Source organism: Mobula hypostoma, chromosome 9 (genome assembly GCF_963921235.1).
Source record: "Mobula hypostoma chromosome 9, sMobHyp1.1, whole genome shotgun sequence".
NCBI classification, from domain to species: Eukaryota; Metazoa; Chordata; class Chondrichthyes; order Myliobatiformes; family Myliobatidae; genus Mobula; species Mobula hypostoma.
This window is the reverse complement of record NC_086105.1, coordinates 13444127-13468612: the sequence shown is the minus strand read 5'-3', so window position 1 is coordinate 13468612 and position 24486 is coordinate 13444127. Positions and strand designations below refer to the sequence as shown.

Here is a 24486-nt window from a genome sequence, read left to right as displayed (position 1 = left end):
GCCCTGACAGCTAAGCAACAGTAACCAAAGCAAGAAGTGAAAACAATGACTTGCAGCAGGGAATGAATTAAGACACAACACATGAGATTATGATAGACGCAGAAATATCCACCATTTTTAATAATGAAACAAAAATTGATCCTTGATATTTTATGAAAGCCAGAATCTTGAAACATTTGTCAATGGATGATAATGCACATATAAAAGGGCAGTAAAATTGTTAAGCATTAAGTTAGACGTGTTACACCATTAAAAGATCAGTTGCACTGTACCTCATGCAGTAAAGCTTAATGCTTTGAGGTATCACACACAAAATGCTGGAGGAACTCAGCAGGTCAGGTGGCATCGATGGAAATGAATAAACAAACGATGTTTTGGGCTGAGACCCTTTCTCAGGACTGAGTCTCAGTGCTGACAAAGCCTGAAATGCTGACTGTCCATTCATTTCCAGAGATGATGCCTGACCTGTTCCTCCAGTATTTTCTGTTTGCTGCTTTGGATTTCCAGCATCTGCAGACTCTCAGGTATGTGACGGTGAGAACAGTTGAAGAATGCTATGTTCCTGAAACAGCATATAGTTTTCTGCAGACTATGCTGGGGAAGTTCCCAGCAGGGTACCCTGTCAAAAAGCAGGGGATCACTGTCAGCAAAGTCAGGACTCCTGAGACTTAGTGTGCAGATCTGGAAGTCGATTTGCAGTGCTGTAATAGTGAGTGCTGCTAATGTCACCATTATTTATTGTCACAGATTCCAGTCCAGTGATTTAGAAGAGGCAATTCACTGAAACTGGTATAATGTTTCCTTTAATAATTCAACATGTTAATCTGAGAACTAAAATTACTTTTTGAATTTCACTGCATATTAAATTTCTATTGATCTTATTTTGTAACGTTGGATGGAGAAATAAATTTCATTTGCCGACTTTTATGTACCAGAAATGTGTATCTAATACTTTGAAATACACACTGGATTATTTTTTGTACTCAATTAAGAATCTTTCCTTTAACCAAATTTTTTGAAAGCAAGAATTTCATGACACAGGCCGCTCAGCTCATTTTGTCCACGAGCGATAAAAAGTGGTGACTCAGGTTAATCACAAACTCAAGGAAGTCTGCAGATTCTGAAAATCCAAAGTAACGCACACAAACTGCTAGAGGAACTCAGCAGGTCAGGCAGCCTCTATGGAAATGAATAGACAGTCGATGTTTCGGGCCGAGACCCTCCATCAGGACTGGAAAGGAAGGGGGAAGATGCCAGAATAAAAAGGTGGGGTGGGGGGAGGTGAAGGAGGACAGCTAGAAGGTGATATATGAAGTCATGGGTGGGAAAGGTAAAGGGCTGGAGAGGAAGGAATTTGATAGGAGTGTGGGCCACAGGAGAAAGGGAAGGGGACCCAGGAGGAACTGATAGGTAGGTGAGAACAGGAAGGAAATAGAAGAAGAGGGGATGGGGAGGGAATTTGTTTTACTGGAAGGGGAAATCAATATTAATACCATCAGGTTGGAGGCTACCCAGATGGAATATAAGGTGTTGCTCCGCCACTCTGAGGGTGGCCTCATCTTGGCCCATTTCCTAGTCATAGAAACATAGCCTTGTAACATATAAGGTTCAAGTACTTAACTAGGTATTTTTTTAATGAGATTATTGTTTTTGCACCAACCATTCCCTGAGACCGGGGGTTCACAACCATTTTTATGCCATGGACCATACCATTAAGGAAGATTTCTGTGGACCCCAGGTAGGGAACCCCTGCCTTAGGCAGTATGTTCCAGACCTCACCGTGCTATCTTGTGGTTTTATTTTCTGCAAATGACCTTGAATCTGTATTCCCTGTTTGGTTACATCTCTGCTGAGAGTCCTGTCACCCCGAACAGATTTCTCATGATTCTATGCATCTCAATGAGAAGCATTAACATGAATGCTCTAAGTGACAATGGAAATTAAAGCCCGTATTTTGTCCTTATTCCTGACCAGAAGGAAAAGATGGCTCCATATGGGACCAGTCCCAAAGACTTCACAATGTGGCTGCCTACAGGAGAATTACACAGGATCACTCTTTGTCAAACTTTGGCGTTTGCACACCACTGGATGACCTGCGGCAAGAACTGTGGGGAGATAAACAAAAAGGTATTTTTTCAGTGGAATGTGTTGAAGGTTACAATGAATGTCCAGCTCATAAAATTGGGAATTTATGTCACTTGGTTCATGTAGTCCTTTTGCTTCACAGAAACCTCTTCCTGTTCTACATCTCATCCCATCAACATTATCATTTGTTTCTTTGTCTCATGTATTCACCCAGCTTCATTCTAGACTTTGATATTCACTTTTGATAACTTCTTATTAGAGTAAGTTCCATGTTCAAGCTACCTTTTAGATAAAGGAAGTTCTCCGACATTCAGTGCAGCAGGAAAACCAAACCAAAAAAAAAACTGCTGCTACTGGTGACCCTACGGATTTGTTAGGCTTGCACAATGCGCCCTCACTCCAATAGTGATTGCTCCAAAAGTCAAGGATATGTATTTGATCCTTTACTAGCAATGAGCAAACATACAATCTTGAAGTGATGAAATTTAAAAGAGTACCCAAGCATAAGCTAAGTGTAACTGAGCTGTCAGCAAAAGATATGACATCTGCCGGTCCCTGGCTGCTACAACTGTGATGAACAAAGCATGAAGAAGAAATGTATTCCCTTTGCTTTTTTATCATGGCCCCACTCATAACAAACATAACAAAAAGCATCATTTTCAACGATGATTTCATAGGACAAAATTACAACAAAAAAACATAGGTATTCTTTAAAACAGACCGAAAGGGTGTAGGCTGAAGCTACAGCTTATTATGCCTACCCATATATAACCATATAACCGTACAACAATTACAGCACGGAAACAGGCCATCTTGGCCCTTCTTGTCCGTGCCGAACTCTTACCCTATCCTAGTCCCACCGACCTGCACTCTGCCCATAACCCTCCATTCCTTTCATGTCCATATATCTATCCAATTTAACTTTAAATGACAACATAGAACCTGCCTCAACCACTTCTGCTGGAAGCTCATTCCACACAGCTACCACTCTCTGAGTAAAGAAGTTCCCCCTCATGTTACCCCTAAACTTTTGTCCTCTAACTCTCAACCCATGTCCTCTTGTTTGAATCTTCCCCACTCTCAACGGAAAAAGTCTAACCGCGTCAACTCTATCAATCCCTCTCATAATTTTAAACACCTCTATCAAGTCCCCCTCAACCTTCTACGCTCCAAAGAATAAAGACCTAACTTGTTCAACTTTCTCTGTAAATTAGGAGATGAAACCCAGGTAACATTTTAGTAAACATCCTCTGTACCCCTCTTACTTATGCAACAATATTTGATTTAATAATGACCACCTCATTCTTGTCCGTTGTTTTGATTTCCACCACACGTGATAACATCATTTATGTTCTCATAATTTTAAACACAACCATTAAATTAACCATCTATCATTACCCACCCACCAGCTTTCTAGTTATTTAATTAACACTAAATAACTAGCATCGGTTAAAATAAGTCTTTGCTATGGACTTGTTGTTTAGATTTGTTTCCTGTATGAATCCTGAAAATCCATAGTTCTCACTCTCTTCTATATGTTCAATGTGACCATTTTTCTCTTTTGTTTCTAACCAAATTAACCTCTGGCCTAAACTGTCATTTTTCAGATTTGAAACCACTCTTATCTTTCTCAGAGTGTCTGATTTATTCAGTGTGTTGTTTATTTTATAAAATCTGCTTTTTTGGTGTCTTTCAACAGCATCATATTTATTGTTCTAGTCATCATCCTCCCATTTCACATAACAAAATGCAGAGGTAAAATGTCTTCTGTGAATCTAGAATGTTAAATTATATATTTTTCTGGATTTATAGAATGATTTCATCTATCTATCTTTGGAGAAAAAGAAGCGTGGAATATTAAATGGTATCATAGTGAAGAACCAGTACTGTACATCGCATAGTTCAGGAGATTCAAACCAAATATATATAAAATGAAATATGCATAATACAAATATAACACTTAAAATAGTAATAACTTCATTAGTAAAACACCCTACTTTTATGAGTGCCCTTTCACTTCACTCCTCTATCTCAAGACCATTGCAGCACATAAATATTTTAGACACATCTGGCGAGGATATCTGGATGTAACGGTCAGGAGTTATAGTTGGAATGTTGATCCTATGCAAGGGTAAATTAATTTGCGTCCAGAACTGATACAGAGTGGGTGATTGGGCCAGCTTGGTGCCAGCTTTTACGTATATGAGCTATCTTTTTGTCATGATTTGTTTAATGTGCTGCATGTGGTCTAAGGGCACCAGGTATAAGCACCTCGTGGGAAGGACTTTTCGGAGAAGAATCACTGAGAAAAGGAGGAGATGAAGTGGTAAAGCAATGCCTTTCAGCCCTATTTAAATGTGCTAATAGTAGGCTGAAGAATTTTTTTGTGGGTCCACAAATACAATGGTTCAATGATACAATTTAATATTAGAGAATGTATACAGAATACAACCTGAAATTCTTACTCTTTGCAGACATCCACAAAACAGAAAAATACTCCAAAGGATGAATGACAGAACCCCAAAGAACCCCTCCCCCTCCCATACACACGCAGCAAAAACATCGACCCCTCACCTTTCCCCACTTGCAGTAGCAAAAGCACCGAACTCTCTTCCCCCAACCATGCAAGCAATAGGAAAGCTAGAGTCCATCAAAAACTACGGTCCATCCCAACACATTGGTATCTCAGACAGGCTCTTTTTCACTAGCGAGGGAGAGAGAGGTCACTCGTGCAACAGCTAGAGTGGGAGACCAGCAGCTCACTGTTTTGATGTTACAATCTTTCTCGAGTCCACCGACTTGAGAACTGACAGGTTCTCATTCACGGAGAGGAAGAGGGAGAGAGGGAGAGAGAAAGAAAATGAATTGCCTATTTCCTTAAGAGACAGTGATTAGTCTGCTCAAGGCATATAACAGCTACACAAAAAGTGTATGGGAAAAATCCCATGTACACCTGGATATCACATTTAGAGTTTCTCAACTAACATAAGAAACTGATTTTCATATTTAGGAAACCAACCCAAGTGTTGTTTCAAGAAATGCTTTGGATGACTAACTTTCACCTAAAGCTTTATGTTGTCTGTCCAGAACAGGCACAACAAGTCACAGTGCACACTTTGGCACCCTATTTTCTATCTTTCTGGAAGATGAAATTGCTCTAGTTTTCTATGAGGTTAGGTTTGACATTGGTTGTATTTCTTTTTGTAATATTACAGCTTGTTTTTCTAAGAAAACATTAGTGTTGAATGTCAGCCCTACATGTATAAACATCAGACAATTCCTCAGCATATTTGTAAAGGAAAAGAGATCTCAACTTTTTTTTATTTTCTTCTTAGAAATGTTTCTGAAAACCAGCACATTTATGAATACAAAGAAGTCCCATGAGGTTGAGGTGATGTCTGAAATCATTGCGTGTTTTGCCAAATATTGCAATATCAAACAGGTGAGAGAGAAACTTCCATAATTTAATTGAAAAATCCAAGTACTGTAGTAGCACAATTCCAAGTCTGTTTAAAACACTAATATTTTGTAGTGCAGTTACAAACTTAAATCCTTTTAATTCAGGATATGTTTTTCATGCCAAGAAAACGCTAGCCCTAATTCCTGGATTTATTCACTTTCATGGAGGATCTTTCCATATGTGGAACATGAGATGGTGTGAAAATAGTGCTGGTGGACTGCCAATACTTTCATCTTATGTAGAAATTAATCTGTCATGCATTTTGACAAAGGCAGATTCAGTTTCTTCAATGTTGTACCGCCTCCTTTCTATCTTGTAGGGACTCTTTCCACAGAATCGCAAAAGGATTGTTCCAAAATCGGGACATTGGGACCATATTCTATTCAAGTAACAATCCAACATCGTCATATTCCATTTATACAGAGCGATTCTGTCATTGCCTCCATTCAATGTGTTCATTTGCAAGGTGAGCTCACCAGAGGAGACTCTATAGTGACAACTACCCAGAATTCTCAATTCTGACCAGAGCTATCAGGGGGCATTACATACCATGATAGCATTAGGTGAAATGAGGTATGGAATAGTATGGAATGAGGTATGGAATCCTCCTGCGGATAGCCACCTAAAACTCATGCACGCCTCATGAATCCATATTGAGCACCAGTTGGAAGAAGCACCGAGGAGAGCAACAGAACAGAACAAACTCTGTGCTGCGCACCTCAGTGCCCGTCATCAAGAGTGGCTTAGTAGCTTCAACACTGGCAACTCATGAAGGCGGTAGATACCAGCCAACGTCTGCAATGTTGTGAGAGAAGCAACATGAGAGAGCAACTTACTTGACTACATCCTCACCATTCTACCCTTTGGACATGCATCAGTCCAGGACAGTGTAATATTGGTAGGAATTAACTAAGTCTTGTAGAGATGATCTCACCTTATTTTTAAATTAATCATTTAAAGTCCTGACAAGTTGGATCTCCATCTGGTATGGGAGCAACTGAGCATCAGACTGGAAATCCCTACAAAGGACTGTGAGAGGATCATCGGGGTCTTCCTACCATCCATCGGGGACATTTATCAGGACCGCTGTGTACGCAGGGCCCTTAGTATTATTAAGGATCCCATGCATCCATCTAGCATCCTCTTTAACTTTCGACCATCAAGCAGGAAACTCTGATGCATCAAAACAAGAATGGTTAGGTTGGGAAACAGTTTCTTCCCTCGGGCCATTATGTTTCTGATCTTCCTGCCGCATCGCATTCGAAGTGTCGCAGTGTCATCGGTTAAGCTATTTTGTACGTTACAATATTTAATTTATGCACTTTACTTTGTTTATCTATGTATAATTCATCTGTAGATTTTATCCTTACTTTCCTAAACTATTGTGTGTTACATATGTGTTATGTGCACCACTGTGCTTTACACCCTGGTCCGGAGAAACGTTGTTCATTTGACGGTATATATGTATATAGTTAAATGACAATAAACTTGACTCCATTTGATTAAAGAATCTAGGCAGCACAGCAAAAACTAAATTGTAGCTGAGCACAATCATCAGACAATTACATCAAAGGGCAATGTAAATGTAAGTGAAATCATAGTCATAGTCATACTTTATTGATCCCGGGGAAAACTGGTTTTTGTTACAGTTGCACCATAAATAATTAAATAGTAATAAAACCGTAAATAGTTAAATAGTAATATGTAAATTATGCCAGGAAATAAGTCCAGGACCAGCCTATTGGCTCAGGGTGTCTGACCCTCCAAGGGAGGAGTTGTAAAGTTTGATGGCCACAGGCAGGAATGACTTCCTATGACGCTCTGTGTTGCATCTCGGTGGAATGAGTCTCTGGCTGAATGTACTCCTGTTCCCAACCAGTACATTATGTAGTGGATGGGAGACATTGTCCAAGATGGCATGCAACTTGGACAGCATCCTCTTTTCAGACACCACCTTCAGAGAGTCCAGTTCCCTCCCCACAACATCACTGGCCTTACGAAAATGTTTTATTCCTAATGGCCTTTGAGAAGATAAGAGTGAGCCATCCATTTGAACTACGGCTGTCCTTCTGTTGGTAGAACCCCCACTATTGGTAAATACTTGTTTTAGATAAATACCAGCCAACCATACTGGATAATGAAACATGAAGTGCAAAATTTAGTGAAAGTGAAGAAATTGGGTAGTATAATGTATAATGTAAACTAGAATTCTCTCATTGGGAGTGCTGTCTGTGTGTCAATGAATTTTATTATATAACTAATGTTTGGGATAAACTAAATTTTAATAAAAAAAATTATCCAAGGATATCTAGTGGAAATGCCAGTGATGTTTTAAGTGTTTCATTTCAGTCTTTAGTTATGGCACACCTCTAATCAGGCAATATTGAATATCATTCTATCAGTGGGTGGGAAAATTAAAAGAAGTTTCTTTCCACACTGCACCATTAAGCACCATATTATGCTTTGAAAATAAATCATTACCAGAATAACCTGTAAGTCTAAATTAGCTTTGAGATATATAGTAAAGTTTAATATTTACAGAATTAAATACGATGCACAACTGTAACTTAAAAAAATCAGCCTCAATTAAGTTGGTTTATCATGGCTCCTTTGCTTCCATGTTGGATATTTTGCAGAGCTCTCGGTTTCCAGATGTGACTTCATCAATGATATGACCATTTGCCCATATGCAGGGTGTAACATCTATTTAAGTAGATGATGTCTCTAATTTCATTTGACAGAAAGTCTTACAAGTTTGGCTGCAGCACCACTCATAATATTATTTTGTGTCCCCAAAGGAACTATAAGTGTACTGAGAAGCATTTGGGGATTAAAGTTTGACGTAGTTGTCTAAAGTATATGTCAAGCTTTCTATAAAAATACCGTTAACATATTTGATGTGTTTTTTTAAATCTCTACCCGATTTTTGAAATGATTCAGCACGTGGGTAGACAAAAATGAGTCAGTTTCTACACAGTTTTCTTATCTATAGTTTTAAAGTGACTGTTGATAAATGGTGTATTTTCTAATCTCTATCATATGCTAATCTATTTATTTTGTGTGGATAATGCCTGTTAAAGTAGCAGGGAGGAGCATTTGGTAAGAGCAGAACAAACATACATATAATAGTTCGTTAACAACAGGAATTCTGCAGATGCTGGAAATTCAAGCAACACACATCAAAGTTGCTATAATAGTTCGTTGGCTCATTATGTGCTGTGTCTTATGATGTGGGTGATCATGGTCTTTCCATGACCCAGATTGTTCTTGGAAAAATTTTCTACAGAAGTGGTTTGCTAATGCCATCTTCTGGGCAGTGTCTTTACAAGAACCAGCCATTATTAATACTCTTCAGAAATGTGTCTAACCAGGACATATAATTTGCAGCAGCTGCTCATACGACCATCCACACCTGCTCCCATGGCTTTATATGCCCTGATCGGGTGGGGTGGGAGGTATTAGTGCTAAGCAGGTGCTGCACCTTGCCCAAGGGTGACCTGCAAGCTAGCAGAGGGAAGGAGCTCCTTACACTTCCTTTGGTAGAGATGTACCTCTATCCCGCCACGCTCATATAATGTCAGTGACGATTTTTAATCTTTTACCAAAGATAATGTACATCGCCTACCTATTTCACCCACTTGTGCCACTTTTGTGTAGCTATTTGATGATTCTGCTCAGTTACCATTTAATTTAACTAATCTTTGAGTTGTCCCTGGTATGTCAGTCTCTCCAGTCATTGTTTGTTTACCTTGTATTCATTTTATCTGCATCTTCTGCTCTTTGCACTTTTCACGAAGCCCACTTTCTTTCATGCATCAGTCGATGTTATTCATCAAGCTTCAGTCGATGCTGCTTGGCCTGCTGCGTTCACCAGCATTTTTTGTGTGTGTTGTTAGATGATATTCCTGTTTGCAGGAGCTTGGTGTGCTCTGATTGGTGGTGTTTTATTTGCTGTTCAGTGCTGTGGTATGTCCTGTAGGTATGAAGGATGCTATATTTAAGGAAGAAGGGAGGAGTAAAATGGGTGAACATCTGACTTCACAGTGGGTGTGGTGTATTCGATTTTTGGAAGGTGGTTGATAATTCCTGTACAGGAGGTTGCTCCATGAATCTGGAGAACATGGAGTGGGGGAAATATACTGATATGGATATCACCTCCCGTTGGTGCCCTTCCCTCTTCTCTTTCTCCAGTAGTCCACTCCTCTCCCCTTTTATCCTTTCATCTCCAGCCCTTTGTCTTTTCCACCTATCAGTACCCGGTTTCTTCCTTCATCCCTGCTCCTCCACCCACCTGAACTTCTAGCTTGCCTCCTTCCCCTTCCCCTACCTTCTTATTCAGGCATCTTCCCACTTATTTTCCAGACCTGATGAAGGGTCTCAGCCTGAAACATCGACATTTATTTATTTCCACAGATGCTGCCTCACCAGCCGAGCTCCTCCAGCATTTTGTGTGTTGCACTGGGTATTCAGGATATGGTGTCTATTTCCCTTCAATAGTCCAGTTTTCTCCTAAGTGCCAAAGCAGTGCTGAATGGCAGATTAATTGGTTGCTGTGAATTATTGTTAGTATAGGTAGTTGTCAGGAGAAATGGGGAAGGAGGGGAGTTGGTTGGAATACGAGGGCAGAAATGGGATTAATAATCGTAGATAGGTGCTTGGCAGTTGGTGTGGACATGGTGGCTCTAGGGTTTGTTTTTCTGTGGGATTCTGTATATGAGATGCTACGGGGAAAGACCTTTGGCTATGCTTTCTCAATTAAGCTGACTTCTAGCTTTCTGGCCATATGTGGACAGCAGTGCCCAATCCAAGCTATTTTTCTCAAGTTTTTTGTTTGCTGCAATATAAAATATATCACTCTACTCACGAGGCAGCGATTCAATGTTTTTTTCCACTTCACTGAGAAGTCAGTATCTTGAGCACTGTGATTGCCAGAGTTACTGGCTTTCCCATGACTGCAGGAAGTCAAGAAGTTGAAGAGCAGTCCAAAGGGGTCAAGGTCTCGATCAACACTTATATCTTTCGTGTGTGTTATCGCTCACCACTGAAAATATCTCACAGTATGCACTTGCTCAGGATAAAAGAGTCAGAGTGCTACCTGGCATTTCTCATAAGGGCCAAATTAATTACATGAATCTTCTCAGAGAGTCATAGAGAGCACAGAAACAATCCTTCAGCTCACTGAGTCTGCATTAACCACCAATCACCCATTGACACTAACCCTACATGCTTTCTCTCTACTTTGCCTACATTGTCATCCTTCCCTCAGATTCTACCATTCACCTACACACTAAAGGCAGCTTACTCTGCCAATCCCACATCTTTGGAATGTGGGGGTAGACTGGACCATGCACTCACCGTGAGAACGTGCAAACTCCCCACAGACAGTGCCCTAGGTCAGGTTTGAACCTGAGTCTCTGGCACTGTGTAGCTGCAGATCTACTCGCTGTGCTGCCCGTTGACAAAAACAGTTTCCACTCCCCAACTTTGATTATCAATGACCTACGGTATTTCCCGAAAGCATCTGTGACTCCTTCATTCTGTTGTTGATATTGCCAGACGTTCTCAGTGACCAATGCTGGCCCAGGAGATGGATCCTCTAACTGCTGTATATATTAAAATTCCCTTGGAGCAACTGCAGTGTGCATAGGTAGACTCTGATAACTAAAAAATACATATTGCTAGTAACATATTGTCAAAGAGCTACGCACTCTAGCTTGTAACAAAGACCAGATTTTTAATGCAGAAACATCTGAAATGTGTCATGTAGTGGCCTTCTGTGCCGCGATGGCAGCTGTTACTGGGTCTGTTTGATGGGATTGTCACTGAACCCTTGTGAGGATTTGTATTTGGACTTCTGAGTGGAGGTCATGATCTTTTGGCTCTGCATAACCTGTAATCAATTCTGATTTAAGCTGGTATTACAGTATGAGGTTCAGATTCCTTAAGAGGATCAACTAACTCAACACAGAGTTTCAGCATAATTCCCTTTTGTTCCAGTCGCTCAAGTACAGTCCTACTTTTGTGTAGTTATCAACATATTATATATACAAGTAGACAAAATCTAAATTTCCACACCTCAGATTCCTTCTCCTGTTTCTTTGCTCTTTTGCTTTCACAAACGTCCGAAGCAATTTTTTCCCTTTTTCCCAGGGTTGAAATGCCTAATACCAGAATACCATGTATTTAAGGTGGGGGGGGGGAATTTTTAAAAGAGATGTGAGGGGCAAGTTTGTTACACAGAGAGTGGGTGCTTGGAATGCACTGCCTTAGGTGGTAGAGGCAGGTAAATTAGGAACTTTTAAGAGATGTTTAGGTGACATATGAGGGAAGTGGAAGAGTATGGATATTGTGTAGGCAGAGGGGATTAGTTTAGTTGGTCATCTGATTACTAATTTTAAGTACAAGAAATTCTGCAGAGGCTGGAAGTCTAAAGCAACACTCTCAAAATGCTGGAGGAACTCAGCAGGTCAGGCAGCATCTATGGAAATGAATAAACTGTCAACGTTTCGGGCTGAGACCCTTCTTCAGTACTGAAGTGGAAGGGGGAAGACACCAGAATAAAAAGATGGGAGGAGGGGAAGGAGGATTCCTAACTTAATTGGTCTGGCATAACACTGTGGGGCAAAGGGCCTATTTCTGTGTTCTACTGTTCTACGTTCTTTGTTTTTCTAGTGCAGAGGTTCCCAACCTGAGGTCCTCAGACCCCTCGGTTAATGGTAAGGCTCCATGGAATAAGAAAAAAGTTGGGAACCCCTGATCTAGTGAGTCCTCTCTGTCAATGCAATAAAACTGCGTGACTGCAATATCCTGTTTTTGTAGTAAATGCTGTCTTAGGTGTGGATGATGGGCTAACTCGCTCCATATGTGGATGGTGTTTATCAGCTCTTGTATTATTTTCCCATCATTGTTGGAGCTTATCTAGATGTGTATGTAAATCTGCATGTGTTTATTTTAATTGTATGGGAGGTTGGGTCCCAGAGCCAGGAAGGCGGGTGGTGTTATCATGTTACTTACCTGCCTAAGTCATTGATAAATTAATTGATAGATTAGTTTACTATTGTCACATATACAGTGAAAAACTTGTTTTGCATGCCATTCATACAGATCAATTCATTATAATGGTGCACTGAGGTAGTACAAGGTAAAACAAAACAGAGAGCCGAATCCCAAGTGTTACAGAGAAAATTGGTTATGCGGGTTGCATTAGTGAGAAGTGAGAAGTGTGGGCACATGGCCAAGTGGTTAAGGCATTGGACTAGCAACCCGAAGGTTCGTGAGTTCGAGCACCAGCCGAGGGAACGTGTTGTGTCCTTGAGCAAGGCACTTAATCACACATTGCCCTGCGACGACACTGGTGCCAAGCTGTATGGGTCCTAATGCCCTTCCCTTGGACAACATTGGTGTCGTGGAGAGGGGAGACTTGCAGCACGGGCAACTGCTGGTCTTCCATACAACATTGCCCAGGCCTGCGCCCTGGAGAGTGAAGACTCGCGAGACTAACGGAGTGCAGGAAATATTCTATTGCCATCGCAAGGAAATATCTCCTTGGTTATTATAATACAAAAGGATCCTTGGTAGGGTTGGTGCTGAAGGGTTTTGCACTTTCTAAAGAATTGGAAAAAACATTTTGATCAAGCAAGGCCCTTTCAAAATGGTGGTTGAACAGTCTTTGTGAGGGCAGTGTTCACTGACGCACTAACTGGAAACCTCCTTAACAAGCTTTCTGTGAGGGGATGAAGTTGGACTTCTCCATGCTCCTTGTCTTCTGAAATCAGCCAGGCAGAGCTGACAGCATCTAGCCATCTCGTTCGCTTCTGCACCAGCTTTATGATGAAATCATCTCAATTGCACTACTCATCCCCTGAGGTAGTATGGAGGCAGCAACTCACTCTCCTACCAACTTTTGCTGCTTCTCTCTTTCTTTATTAAGTTATTGAGATACAGTGCAGTGTGCGACTTTCCGGTCCTTCAAGCCGTGCTGCCAGCAACCCCTGATTTAACCCTAGCCTAACCACAGGGCGGTTTACAATGACCAATTAACCTACTAACTGGTACGTCTTTCCACTGTGTGTGGAAACCAGAGCACCTGGAGGAAACACACGCAGTCACGGGGAGAACGTACAAACTCCTTACAGGCAGTGGCGGGAATTGAACTCGGGTCACCTGTACTGTAAAGCATTGTGCTAACCACCATGCTGACCCCACTTTCCCATCTCTAGAGAGCCTGGGCACCATATTCTCTAGACTGCATACCTGTGTGCAGCTTTGAAATGACTGTCGTACCTCTCATCCCTCACAGTGAATATCTCAGGAATGATGTCATAGTCATAGTAGTCATAGTCATACTTTATTGACCCCGGGGGAGATTGGTTTTCGTTACAGTTGCACCATAAATAATAAATAGTAATAAAACCATAAATAGTTAAATAGTAATAAGTAAATTATGCCAGGAAATAAGTCCAGGACCAGCCTATTGGATCAGGGTGTCTGACCCTCCAAGGGAGGAGTTGTAAAGTTTGATGGCCACAGGCAGGAATGACTTCCTATGACGCTCTGTGTTGCATCTCGGTGGAATGAGTCTCTGGCTGAATGTACTCCTGTGCCCAACCGGTACATTATGTAGTGGATGGGAGACATTGTCCAAGATGGCATGCAACTTGGACAGCATCCTCTTTTCAGACACCGCCGTCAGAGAGTCCAGTTCCATCCCCACAACATCACTGGCCTTACGAATGAGTTTGTTGATTCTGTTGGTGTCTGCTACCCTCAGCCTGCTGCCCCAGCACACAACAGCAAACATGATAACACTGGCCACCACAGACTCGTAGAACATCCTCAGCATCATCCAGCAGATGTTAAAGGACCTCCGTCTCCTCAGGAAATAGAGACGGCTCTGACCCTTCTTGTAGACAGCCTCATGCTGTAGCATATCAGGCACACTAACACAGTTTGGTCCCTATTATAATAATCAATGCCATCTCCAGTTTTTCTTCTATTCCACCATCACCCCATGCACCTTCTGAGGTATGCCTTGATGTTCTGGTATGGAGCTCCTCACATGCCACCCAAAGACAAAACTGGAGACAGTTGCACTGTCCTGGTCATCCCTGAGACATCTTCATGGTGATGTACCAGCATGCATTTAATGAGTGGTTTTACTGTCAGTCAATTTGTGGGGATGCAGCAATCATAATGAACATTAATAATGACTACACCTGCCAGATTTAGTTTTGTGCTTGTGCTCTGTCCTGCAATGCCTCTGAGATGGATTATCACTTCTGGCAGGTGAGGTGCTGAATACAATACGGCCCATTCCCAAGCAGGTGGCTTCTCTTCTATTTTACGCTGTTTTAACCTAAATTTAAAAAAAAACATGAGAAGAGGTTTTTATATGATGGGATATATATGTTCTCTCTTGAAGCATTGAGGGGATAGAATGACAATGCGGGTGAGGTTGAGGAGGTCAATGAAGGAGCAGTGATAGATGTCGTGTGTGCTGTGAGTGGGTGCATATGTATGTGAGCTTGTGTGTGTGTCTGTGTTTGTGTTCTCCACTGAGGTTGGGTGTGACCAACTAGAGATCATAGGTTAAAGGTGAAATGTGAAACTTTTAAGGATAACGTGAGGAGAAACTTCTTCACTCAGAGGGTCGTGAGAATGTGGAATGAGCTGTCAGCACAAATGGTGCATGCAAGCTCGATTTCAATGTTTAAGAGAAGTTTGGATAGGTACGTGAATGGTAGACATATGGAGAGCTATGGTCCCAGTGCGGGTCAATGGGAGTAGGCAGTTTAAATGGTTCAGCTCAGATTAATGGGCCGAAAGACCTCTGTGTTGTACTTTTCTATGACTCTATATCAAAAAAGCGGTATTCTTAGTGGTGTGTAGTTCCTCTCTTTATCTTGATTTTTTTTACAACATTGCTAATTGCTTATGGACCTCATTCCTGGAAGATAACATTTAAGCCATCTGCTACCTGTCTCAATAATCATCAATTTCTTCTTTACAGATTAATTTTGGCTGTAGGAGATGGCGAAACTAGTAAATGGGAAATAGCTAGCATCTAAAGAGATAGTACATGATTTACAGCAAATATATATTCCTTTAGCATACAAGGAAATGAAAGGTGAAGTGGTCAAATGTGAAATTAACAGTAGCATTAAGTCTAAGGAAAAGGCTTATAAAGTTGTTGAAATAAAAAAGTGAGCCTGAACATTGGGGATGTTTTAGATTTCACCCAAAATGGCTAAAATATTGATGAGGAAAGGGAAAACAGAATATTGTAATCCAGGGTAATAAGAACCTGTATGAGCAGCCAAAAAGAGAAACATAAAGCTAGTGAGGGAAAATGTTAATCCGTCACAGAATGAAAAGGGATAATTTATATCGAGGAATTAGGAAGTGGCCAAGCCAAATTCTATGAATGGCACTTCAAGTTTAACAACTTCTAATGAAAGCAGCTAGACTAAGGGGCAACTTTTTCATCCAAAGGTGGCCCATATGTGAAATGAGCTGCCAGAGAAAGTGGTCAAGGAAGTGACATTAACAACATTTAAAGGGCACTTGGACAGGAAAAGTTTACAGAGTTATGGGGCAATTGGGACTAGCTTAGGTGGGAATCTTGAGTCGGCATGGACCATTTGGGCTGAAGGTCTGTCTCCATGTTGTGACCTGAATGAGAATGATGGAATCTGTAATGAAGGGCATGATAAGAAAGCATGGCAGTGCCTCTCCTTCCTTAGGAGCTTGCAGAGATTTGGCGTGACATCTAAAACTGTGACAAACTTCTATAGATGTGTAATGGAGAGTATATTCACTGGTTGCATCACAGCCTGATATGGAAGCACCAATGCCCTTGAACGGAAACTCCTACAAAAAGTAGTGGATTTAGCCCAGTCCATCGCGGGTAAAGCCCTCCAAACCATTGAACACATCCACATGAAACGCTGTCATAGGAAAGCAGCATCCATCATCAGAGACCCCCACCACCCAGGCCATGCTTCCTCCTCACTGCTGCCTTCAGGTACAAGGTATAAAGGCCTCAGAACTTGCACCATTAGGTTCAAGAACAGTTACTACCCCTTAACCGTCAAGCTCTTGAATAAAAGGGGATAACTACACTCAACTTCATTTGCCCCATCATTGAAATGTTCCCACAACCAATGATCTCACTAAGGACTCTATCTCATTATCTCATATTCTTATTATTTATTGCTATTTATTTATATTTGCATTTGCACAGTTTGTTGTCTCCTGCACTTTGATCCTGTTATAGTGACTGTTCTGTAGATTTGCCGAGTATGCCTATAAGAAAATGAACCTCGGGATTGTATATGGTGACTTATATGTACTTTGATAATAAAATTTACTTCGAACTTTGATAACAGAAAACCTGGAAAAGAATAATAGGATTAAACAGAGGCAAAGTGGGTTTACGAAAGGGCAACACACACAAAGTGCTGGAGGAGCTCAGCAGGCCAGGCAGCATCTGTGGAAAAAAGTACAGCAGTGTTTCAGACCGAGACCATTCAGCGGTCCTGTTTTGCGTGTGTTGCTTGCATTCCCAGCATCTGCAGATTTTCCCTTGTTTATGAAAGGTCAGTCATATTTAATCACTCCATTGGGTTTCTTTCAGAATGTGACAAGTGAATATATCTGAAAGTGACAGTGGATATGGTATATTTAGATTATCAGAAGATGTTCACTAATATCACACAAAGGTCAAAAAGGTTAGAGCATGTGAAATTGGGGTTAATGGTCATGTGCATAATGAGAATTGCTCAACAGGCAGAAAGTGAGGAGTGGGAATAAATGCTTCATTCTCAGATTGGCTGGCTGTGACTAGTGCGATTGGTGCTGAGGCCGCAGATGTCAGTCATTTGGAAGTTTGTTGATGATACAAATTCGTGATTGACTAAAGAGGACGATGTAAGGAGACCTCCAGGGAAAATAGACTAGATCAGCAACCTAGCAGATGGAATATTTGTGGAAGTCTTACTTTAGAACAGAAAAGCAGATTCTTTTTAATAATAGTTCTTGTACATATCACCTCAAGGTGATTTGTAGCTGGAGCAGGCAGTTGGGAAGGTAAATGTCACGATGGACTTTATGGCACGAGGATTTGCATACAAGAGTACAGATGTACCACTGGTATTAGATGGTGCTTGGTTTGACCACAGTTGGAGCATTGTATTCAGATACGATCTCCTTACCTAAATAAAGATAATCTTGACATAGGGACTACAATGATGATTTTTCAGACTGTCCCTGTGATGGAGGATTGGTTAAGGAGAGATTGAATAGGATAGGCCTGTATTCGTCAAAGCCAAAAACAAACACATGGAGGAACTTCAAAGTTCAAAGTACATTTATTATACAATCTTGAGACTTATCTCTTTACTGGCAGGCACAGAACAAAGAAACCCAAAAGAACCCATAAAAAAAGAAGACTGTCAAACACCCAATGTGCAGAGAGTGAGAGAGAAAAAAACAAATCGTACAAACAATAAAAGGAAGAACAAAAGTGAGTCCATAGGCACAGCTGGAGCAGGCCACAGCCTCAGCCTCAGTTCAGTTAGTGGGTAAAGCAGCATCTGTGGAGGTAGGACTCATGTAGTGTCCTGACACAGCCATTTCTTTGCCTCTACAGATGCTGCTTGATCCCTGTAGGTGCCAATAGTGGTTTTTGTTTTGCTCCAGATTCCAGCATCCGTGGTCTCTTGTGTCTCAATTTTCTCCAATATTTATAAGAATGAGAGGTGATCTCATTGAAAGCATACAAAACCCTGAGGTGGCTTGACATGATAGAAGGGGGGAGGTGTTTGCTTTAGCTGAGGTGTACATTCTTAAAGTAAAGGTTAGGCCACTTAGGGCAAACGGAGAAAAACTTTGTCCCTCAGAGGATGATGAATGTTTGGAATTCTCCACCCTGGAGTACTGTGGAGGTTCAGTCATTGATTGTATTCAGAGGTGAGTAAGTTCTTGTGTGTTAGAGGAATCAAGGGATATGGGGATAGGGCAAGGAAATGATTTTAAGGTGGAAGATCATTGTGATCTTGCTCAGCGGAGGAGTAGACTCAAAGAGCCAAATGACCTACCCCTGCTTACGTTCTTATAATTATTTCCTCCAACATATACAGTAAACCACAATTGAAGGTACTGTTAATAGAAAAGATAAATCATTTAGCCTGTGTGTAGGGAGTGTGTGATATGAAAAGGATATTGTGTCAAGCATTATTCTTTTAAGGACCTTGTTAATGGTAAGAACTTTGCTTAAAGCCATTTCTTCTTAGCATTGCGCTAACTAGATCTGACCACTAACATAGGTTTGTTCCAAACTGAGTGCAGGAGTCACCACAGCAGCAATAGTCTCACCACTAGGTTTAAGAATGGTGCTGAGGAGATGAGGGGAGTGATTGATAGAGGGAAAAGTATAATGAAAACAAAATGAATTAAGGGCAGGGAAAGGAATTATCTGGAACACACTGCCAGAGAAGCCATAGAGTCGTAGAAAAATACAGCGTATAAATAGGTCTTTCTAGTCAGTGCTGAACCGTTTAATCTGCCTAAACCCATCGACCTGTACCGGGACCATAGCCCTCCATATCCTCATCTAGCATGTTCCTATGCAAAATTCTCTTAAATTTTGAAATTGAGCTTGCAGTAGAGTCATAGGAAAGAATAGACTCATAGAAAAGTGGTGGAATCAGATACAGTTGCTATGTTTTACAGTTATTTAGATTGGTATAGGCAAGAAGGCATAGGAACAAACAGTCCTAATGTAGTTCGGTAGATTAGAGTGGATAGGCAAAGGGTTGACATGGACTGGTGGGCTGATGGGCCTGTTTCTGTGTTGTATGTCTCTATAACTTTATTGGAGAAAGAGAAGACATAGTAAAAGAAGTTGAAGAAGTCTGCCAATGTGCAGGTGATTTGTGATTGAACATTAATTTTCTTTTTGAGCACTTGCCTATCATGAATTCGACTGCTGGCCCACTGTCAGGGAAGGATTCCAATCCCCTTGCCAGCGCTGAGAGGCAATGTTTAAATATATTTCACTTCCTTGTCTGTACTATTTCTATTCCCTTCATGCTGCTGTCTGTTTGTGCCTTCATTGAGCCCAGTAAGTTTATATCCGGCTTCGCACAGGGTTCCATGTTATCCAGGGAGAGAGGCATTCCAAGTATGAGGTTGGGACACAATGTAGTACTTCACAATTCTCCGATGATAAAATAATCTGGAAGTCATTTAAGAATGGGGCCTTGGACATTTTGAGGATAATTCCTATTCATTCATTTTATTTTGAGAAAACTGTCTGCATGGCGTGTTGTTCTGCACATTCATTATCCAAAATACTGTACTTCTAAGGTGTTCTGACAGGTGCCCTGATTGAATTATGGTTAGACTGCCCTGACAGGAAAACTCTACTTCCTACTATTTAGTATTTAGTATTAATTTGGGACATTAAATTGGTACATGGAGCTTAGAAAAATAGAGCGCTATGTGGTAGAAAAATTCTAGGCAGTTTCTTGAGGAGGTTACATGGTCGGCACAACATTGTGAGCTGAAGGGCCTGTAATGTGCTGTAAATTCCTATGTTTCTATGACAACAAATTGAAATTTATTTATATTTGTAGTCCAAACTTTGGTCTGATCATCCCTTAAGTATGGCAGTAATGCTGAATCACTTCTTAATCAAAACTCTGAATCAGCTGATGGAACTTCCCATTCGTCCAGGAATTAAAGAGTCCACAAATTTTTGCTTTGTATGGAAACTGCCAAGTTTGGCAATCTTGATCATATATTTGACCACGTCTTTGTTGAAATTATTAACACTATACACCTTTTCGATGTGTGTGGAGAAGCCAGGGCATCATTTAATTATGTACATTTTTCAACAGTATGCCATCTCAAAACTTCTGTTTTAAAAACACCTGCAGTTTTAAGAGTGTCAAATATTTTTCTTTTCGGTCTAATTATTTCAGATTCATGAAGGTAAAATGCAGAATATACCATGCATGCAGTTTTCTCACAGTAATGGTTGGAAAATTTTCCCTAAAACATCCAAAGCCCCATTTTTAAATGACTTCAATATTGAGTGCTACAAACCTATATCTGAGCAGTCGTTTCCTGTATTACGAACATGAAATTTAGGCATGATAGGCATTTGACCTCTCATACCCACTTTGCCAGTCAGTTAGACCTTTTTTCCTCAACACTCCCTTCCTCCACTAACACCATATCCCTTGAGTCTCTTAAAATCTATCAATCTCTGTCTAGAATACATTCAGCGACTGTGCTCCCACAGCACACTAGGGTCGAGAATTCCAAAGATTCGCTACCCTTCAAGTGAAGAAATTTCTTTTCATTTCTGTCCCAAATAATAATCCTTTATTTTCAGACTGTGGCTCCTCATTCCACATACTCCAACTAGGGGAAAGATCAACCCCATCAAGCCCCATATGAGTTCTGCATGTTTCAATATTCACTTCTAATTTTTCTAAACTCAGGAGACCACTGGTCCAATCCTTTCCACTCCACCTCATAGGAAAAACCTGTCATCCGGTCAACCACTACTCACAAGTATACCCTTCATTAAGTAGGAAGAACAGGCCTTTACACAATATTCCAGATATGATCTCACCATTGCCTTTTATAACTAGAGCGAGACACCCTTACTTTTGTACTCAAAATCTCTTGCAATAAACCTGCTGATGGCTGTTTTTAATTGCTTTAATTGTGTGTTAACTTTCAGTGAATCGCATTTAAGGAACTCTGACCCCTCAGAAAAACATCACAATTTGCATGATTTAAAAATATTTTGCCTTCCTACTTATTCTGGAATGAACACATTTTTTTAACCTCACTGGCAGTCCACGACCTAGCTTTTTCCTACAATTTGCTCTCAGCTCCAGGATCACTGGATCGCTGCTTTGTCCTTCATTGCCGCCGCTGGAGCATGGCTTCCTTGCTGTTGCTGCAAGCCATTTCACACGGCTGATGCCCCACTCATTCCTACTGCCAAGACCTGTGGGCCCCACTGCCAAGGCTGGGCCTTTGCTCTCGCCACTCCCATTGTCAGTACTGGGACTAGCTTCCCCTTGGGGACTAGCTTCCGCTTGCTTGTCCCAGATGGTAAACCAGTCTCTTCTTTGCCAGTGTGGGGCACCAGTCCTTTCACTGCTGACATCTTGCTGCCCTAGTTCTGTTTCCTCCTTCTCCAGGGAGCCAGCCCCTTGGTATGAACATAGAATTCTCCAACTTCCAGTAATTCCCTCCCCCTCCCTTCCTCTATCCCTATGTCACTCTGCCCCCTCCCCCAGCTGCCTATCACCTCCCTCATGGTTCCGCCTCCTTCTACTACCCATTGTGTTTTCCCCTATTCCTTCTTCACCTTTCCTGCCTATCACCTCCCTGCCTCCCTTCCCCCACCCCTTTATCTTTCCCCTTACTGGTTTTTCACCTGGAACCTACCAGCCTTCCCCTTTCCACCCTCCCCCCACCTTCCTTATAGGGCCTCTGCCCCTTCCCTCTTCAGTCCTGACGAAGGGTTCCGGCCCGAAACGTCGACCGATCTTTTCCACGGATGCTGGCTGACCTGCTGAGTTCCTCCAGCGTGTTGTGAGAGCCACAGAAGGAAAGTGCTGATTGAATCCTGTCGGCCAGCGGAATAAAGCTGTGGGCTACAAACTGATTTGACGTACTTTTTGTGTTTGATCAAAATTTTCTTTCTTTGTTTTATGTAGAATTTTATGTAGGTGCAGATCTGACGAGGTGATATTAGTATCTTTAACACATTGAAATGCATTAATTTAGATTTGAGGTATGGTTTTAATCACCATGGATGAATGTAGTTCAGGCTAGCCAACAGCCAAATATTGGATGATTAAAAAGGCAGAAATTCTAATCTCTAGCAATTATATAAAGCATGCATATGCAGGTAGTTCATGGTATGGTATCAGACCCCTTATGTTTAGGTCTATAGTTGAATTTCACTCTATTTTCAATAGTCTATCTGGAGTCATTTGTGGTATCCTCATTAATTTTCTAATTGTGCTGTAATGCAGTAGTATTTTAGGAATGATAATTTTTTAGTTAACAGTGATTCAGTGGAGTTTTTGAAGTTTTTTATTGGGTATTTTATTGATACTTATGCTTCAATCAAGTCTAAATGTTGCTCTAGTATTTACTCTTGAACATGCAATTTGTGATGCTTATTTCCTCATAAGCTATAGAAGCCTGACAGACATGAGACTTCTAATTGCAAAGGTGAAAAAATCTTTTCTACAATTTTCACAAACCCTACAACCTGCTTAAGTGTTCCTGTAGTTCAATCTCTTCCCTTTCCCATTTACTTTGCTCCATCATTGTGATTTTGACTGCCATTGTCCCTAACCTCTCCACTTCTCCACATTTAAGATGCCTACAACCTCCCACTGGTAGGGTGGAGATATGTCTCTACCAAAGAAGGTGTAAGGTGTTCCTTCCCTCCACTAGCCTGCAGGTCACTCTTTGACAAGCTGTAGCACCTGCTTAGTCCCCCGACCAGGATCACGTAAAGGTATGGGAGCAGGTATGGGTGGTTGTATGTGCAGCTGGTGCATATCACAAGTCCTGGTTATGTGACCACTGATGCCAGGCAGACAATCTCTGAAGAGTATTGATAATGGCTGGGGTCACCCGTCTTATAAAGACACTGCTCAGAAGAAGGCAATGACAAACCACTTATGTGGAAAAAATTTGCCAAGAACAATCATGGTCTTGGAAAGACCATAATTCCCTATGTCATTCAACATGGCACATAATGAACAAACGAACAACCTCCCTTTTTAATTAATCTTTCAGTACCTGTATCTCCTAATGTGACTCAAATTCACCGTTTTTCATACAGCCCTGTTTGAAGCATCTTGGGTTATTGTACAGCATATAACATTCAGTTCAGTTCAGTTTTCATTTCTTGTCATTTAGAAATGCATGCATTAAAAAATGATACAATGTTCCTCCAGAATGATATCACAAGAAAACACAGGACAAACCAAGTCTAAAGCTGACAAAACCACATAATTATAACATATAATTAGAACAGTGCAAAGCAATACCATAATTTGATAAAAGAGCAGACCATGGGCATGGTAAAAAAAAAAGGTCTCAAAGTCCCAATAGACTCATCATCCCACGCAGGCGACAGAAGGGAGGAACTCTCCCCGCCATGAACCTCCAAGCGCCGCCAACTCGCTGATGCAGCACCATTGGAAGCACCTGACCGCAGTGAACTCTGAGTCCGCCCGAAAACTTCGAGCCTCCGACCAACCCCTCCGACACAGCCTCTGCCGAGCGCTTCGACCCCGCCCTGGCTGCCGAGCAACAAGCAAAGCCGAGGACTCGGGGCCTTCCCCTCCGGAGATTCTGGACCACACAGTAGCAGCGGCTGTGAAGCAGGCATTTCAGAAGTTTCTCCAGATGTTCCTCTGTGCTCTCACGTCCGTCTCCATCAAATCAGGATTGTGCACGGCACCCTACTTGACAAATAACAGACATCAGCACCAGAGTGGCTGCTGCGAGCTGCGTCGCGCCGCCATCTTCCCCCTCACCATATTGACTTATTTACAGAGTCAAAGAGAACTACAGCACAGAAACAGGACCTTCGGCCCATCTAGTCCGTGCTGAAACCTTTTAAACTGCCTACTCCAATCGAGCTGCACTGGGACCATAGCCCTCCATACCCCTACCATCCAGGTACCTATCGAAACTTCTCTTAAACGTTGAACTCGAGCTTGCAATCACCACTTGTGCTGGCATCTTAATCCGCACTCTCACAACCCTCTGAGTGCAGAAGTTTCCCCTCATGTTCCCCTTAAACTTCTCACCTTCTGCCCTTAACCCCTGACCTCTGGTTGTAGTCTTACCCAACCTCAGAGGAAAAAGCCTGCTTGCATTTATCT

General features: G+C 41.5%; 1 protein-coding gene across 2 annotated transcripts in view; it reads left to right on the top strand.

The window, feature by feature from the left end:
• mettl25 (methyltransferase like 25) overlaps window positions 1–24486 on the top strand; it is a 94347-nt gene that overhangs the window by 6211 nt on the left and 63650 nt on the right. For both annotated transcript variants that reach the window (XM_063057740.1, XM_063057741.1), the window contains exons 2-3: window positions 1975–2127; window positions 5421–5527. In XM_063057740.1, the coding sequence (XP_062913810.1) occupies window positions 1975–2127; window positions 5421–5527 (260 nt within the window). The remainder of the gene's footprint in view (window positions 1–1974; window positions 2128–5420; window positions 5528–24486) is intronic.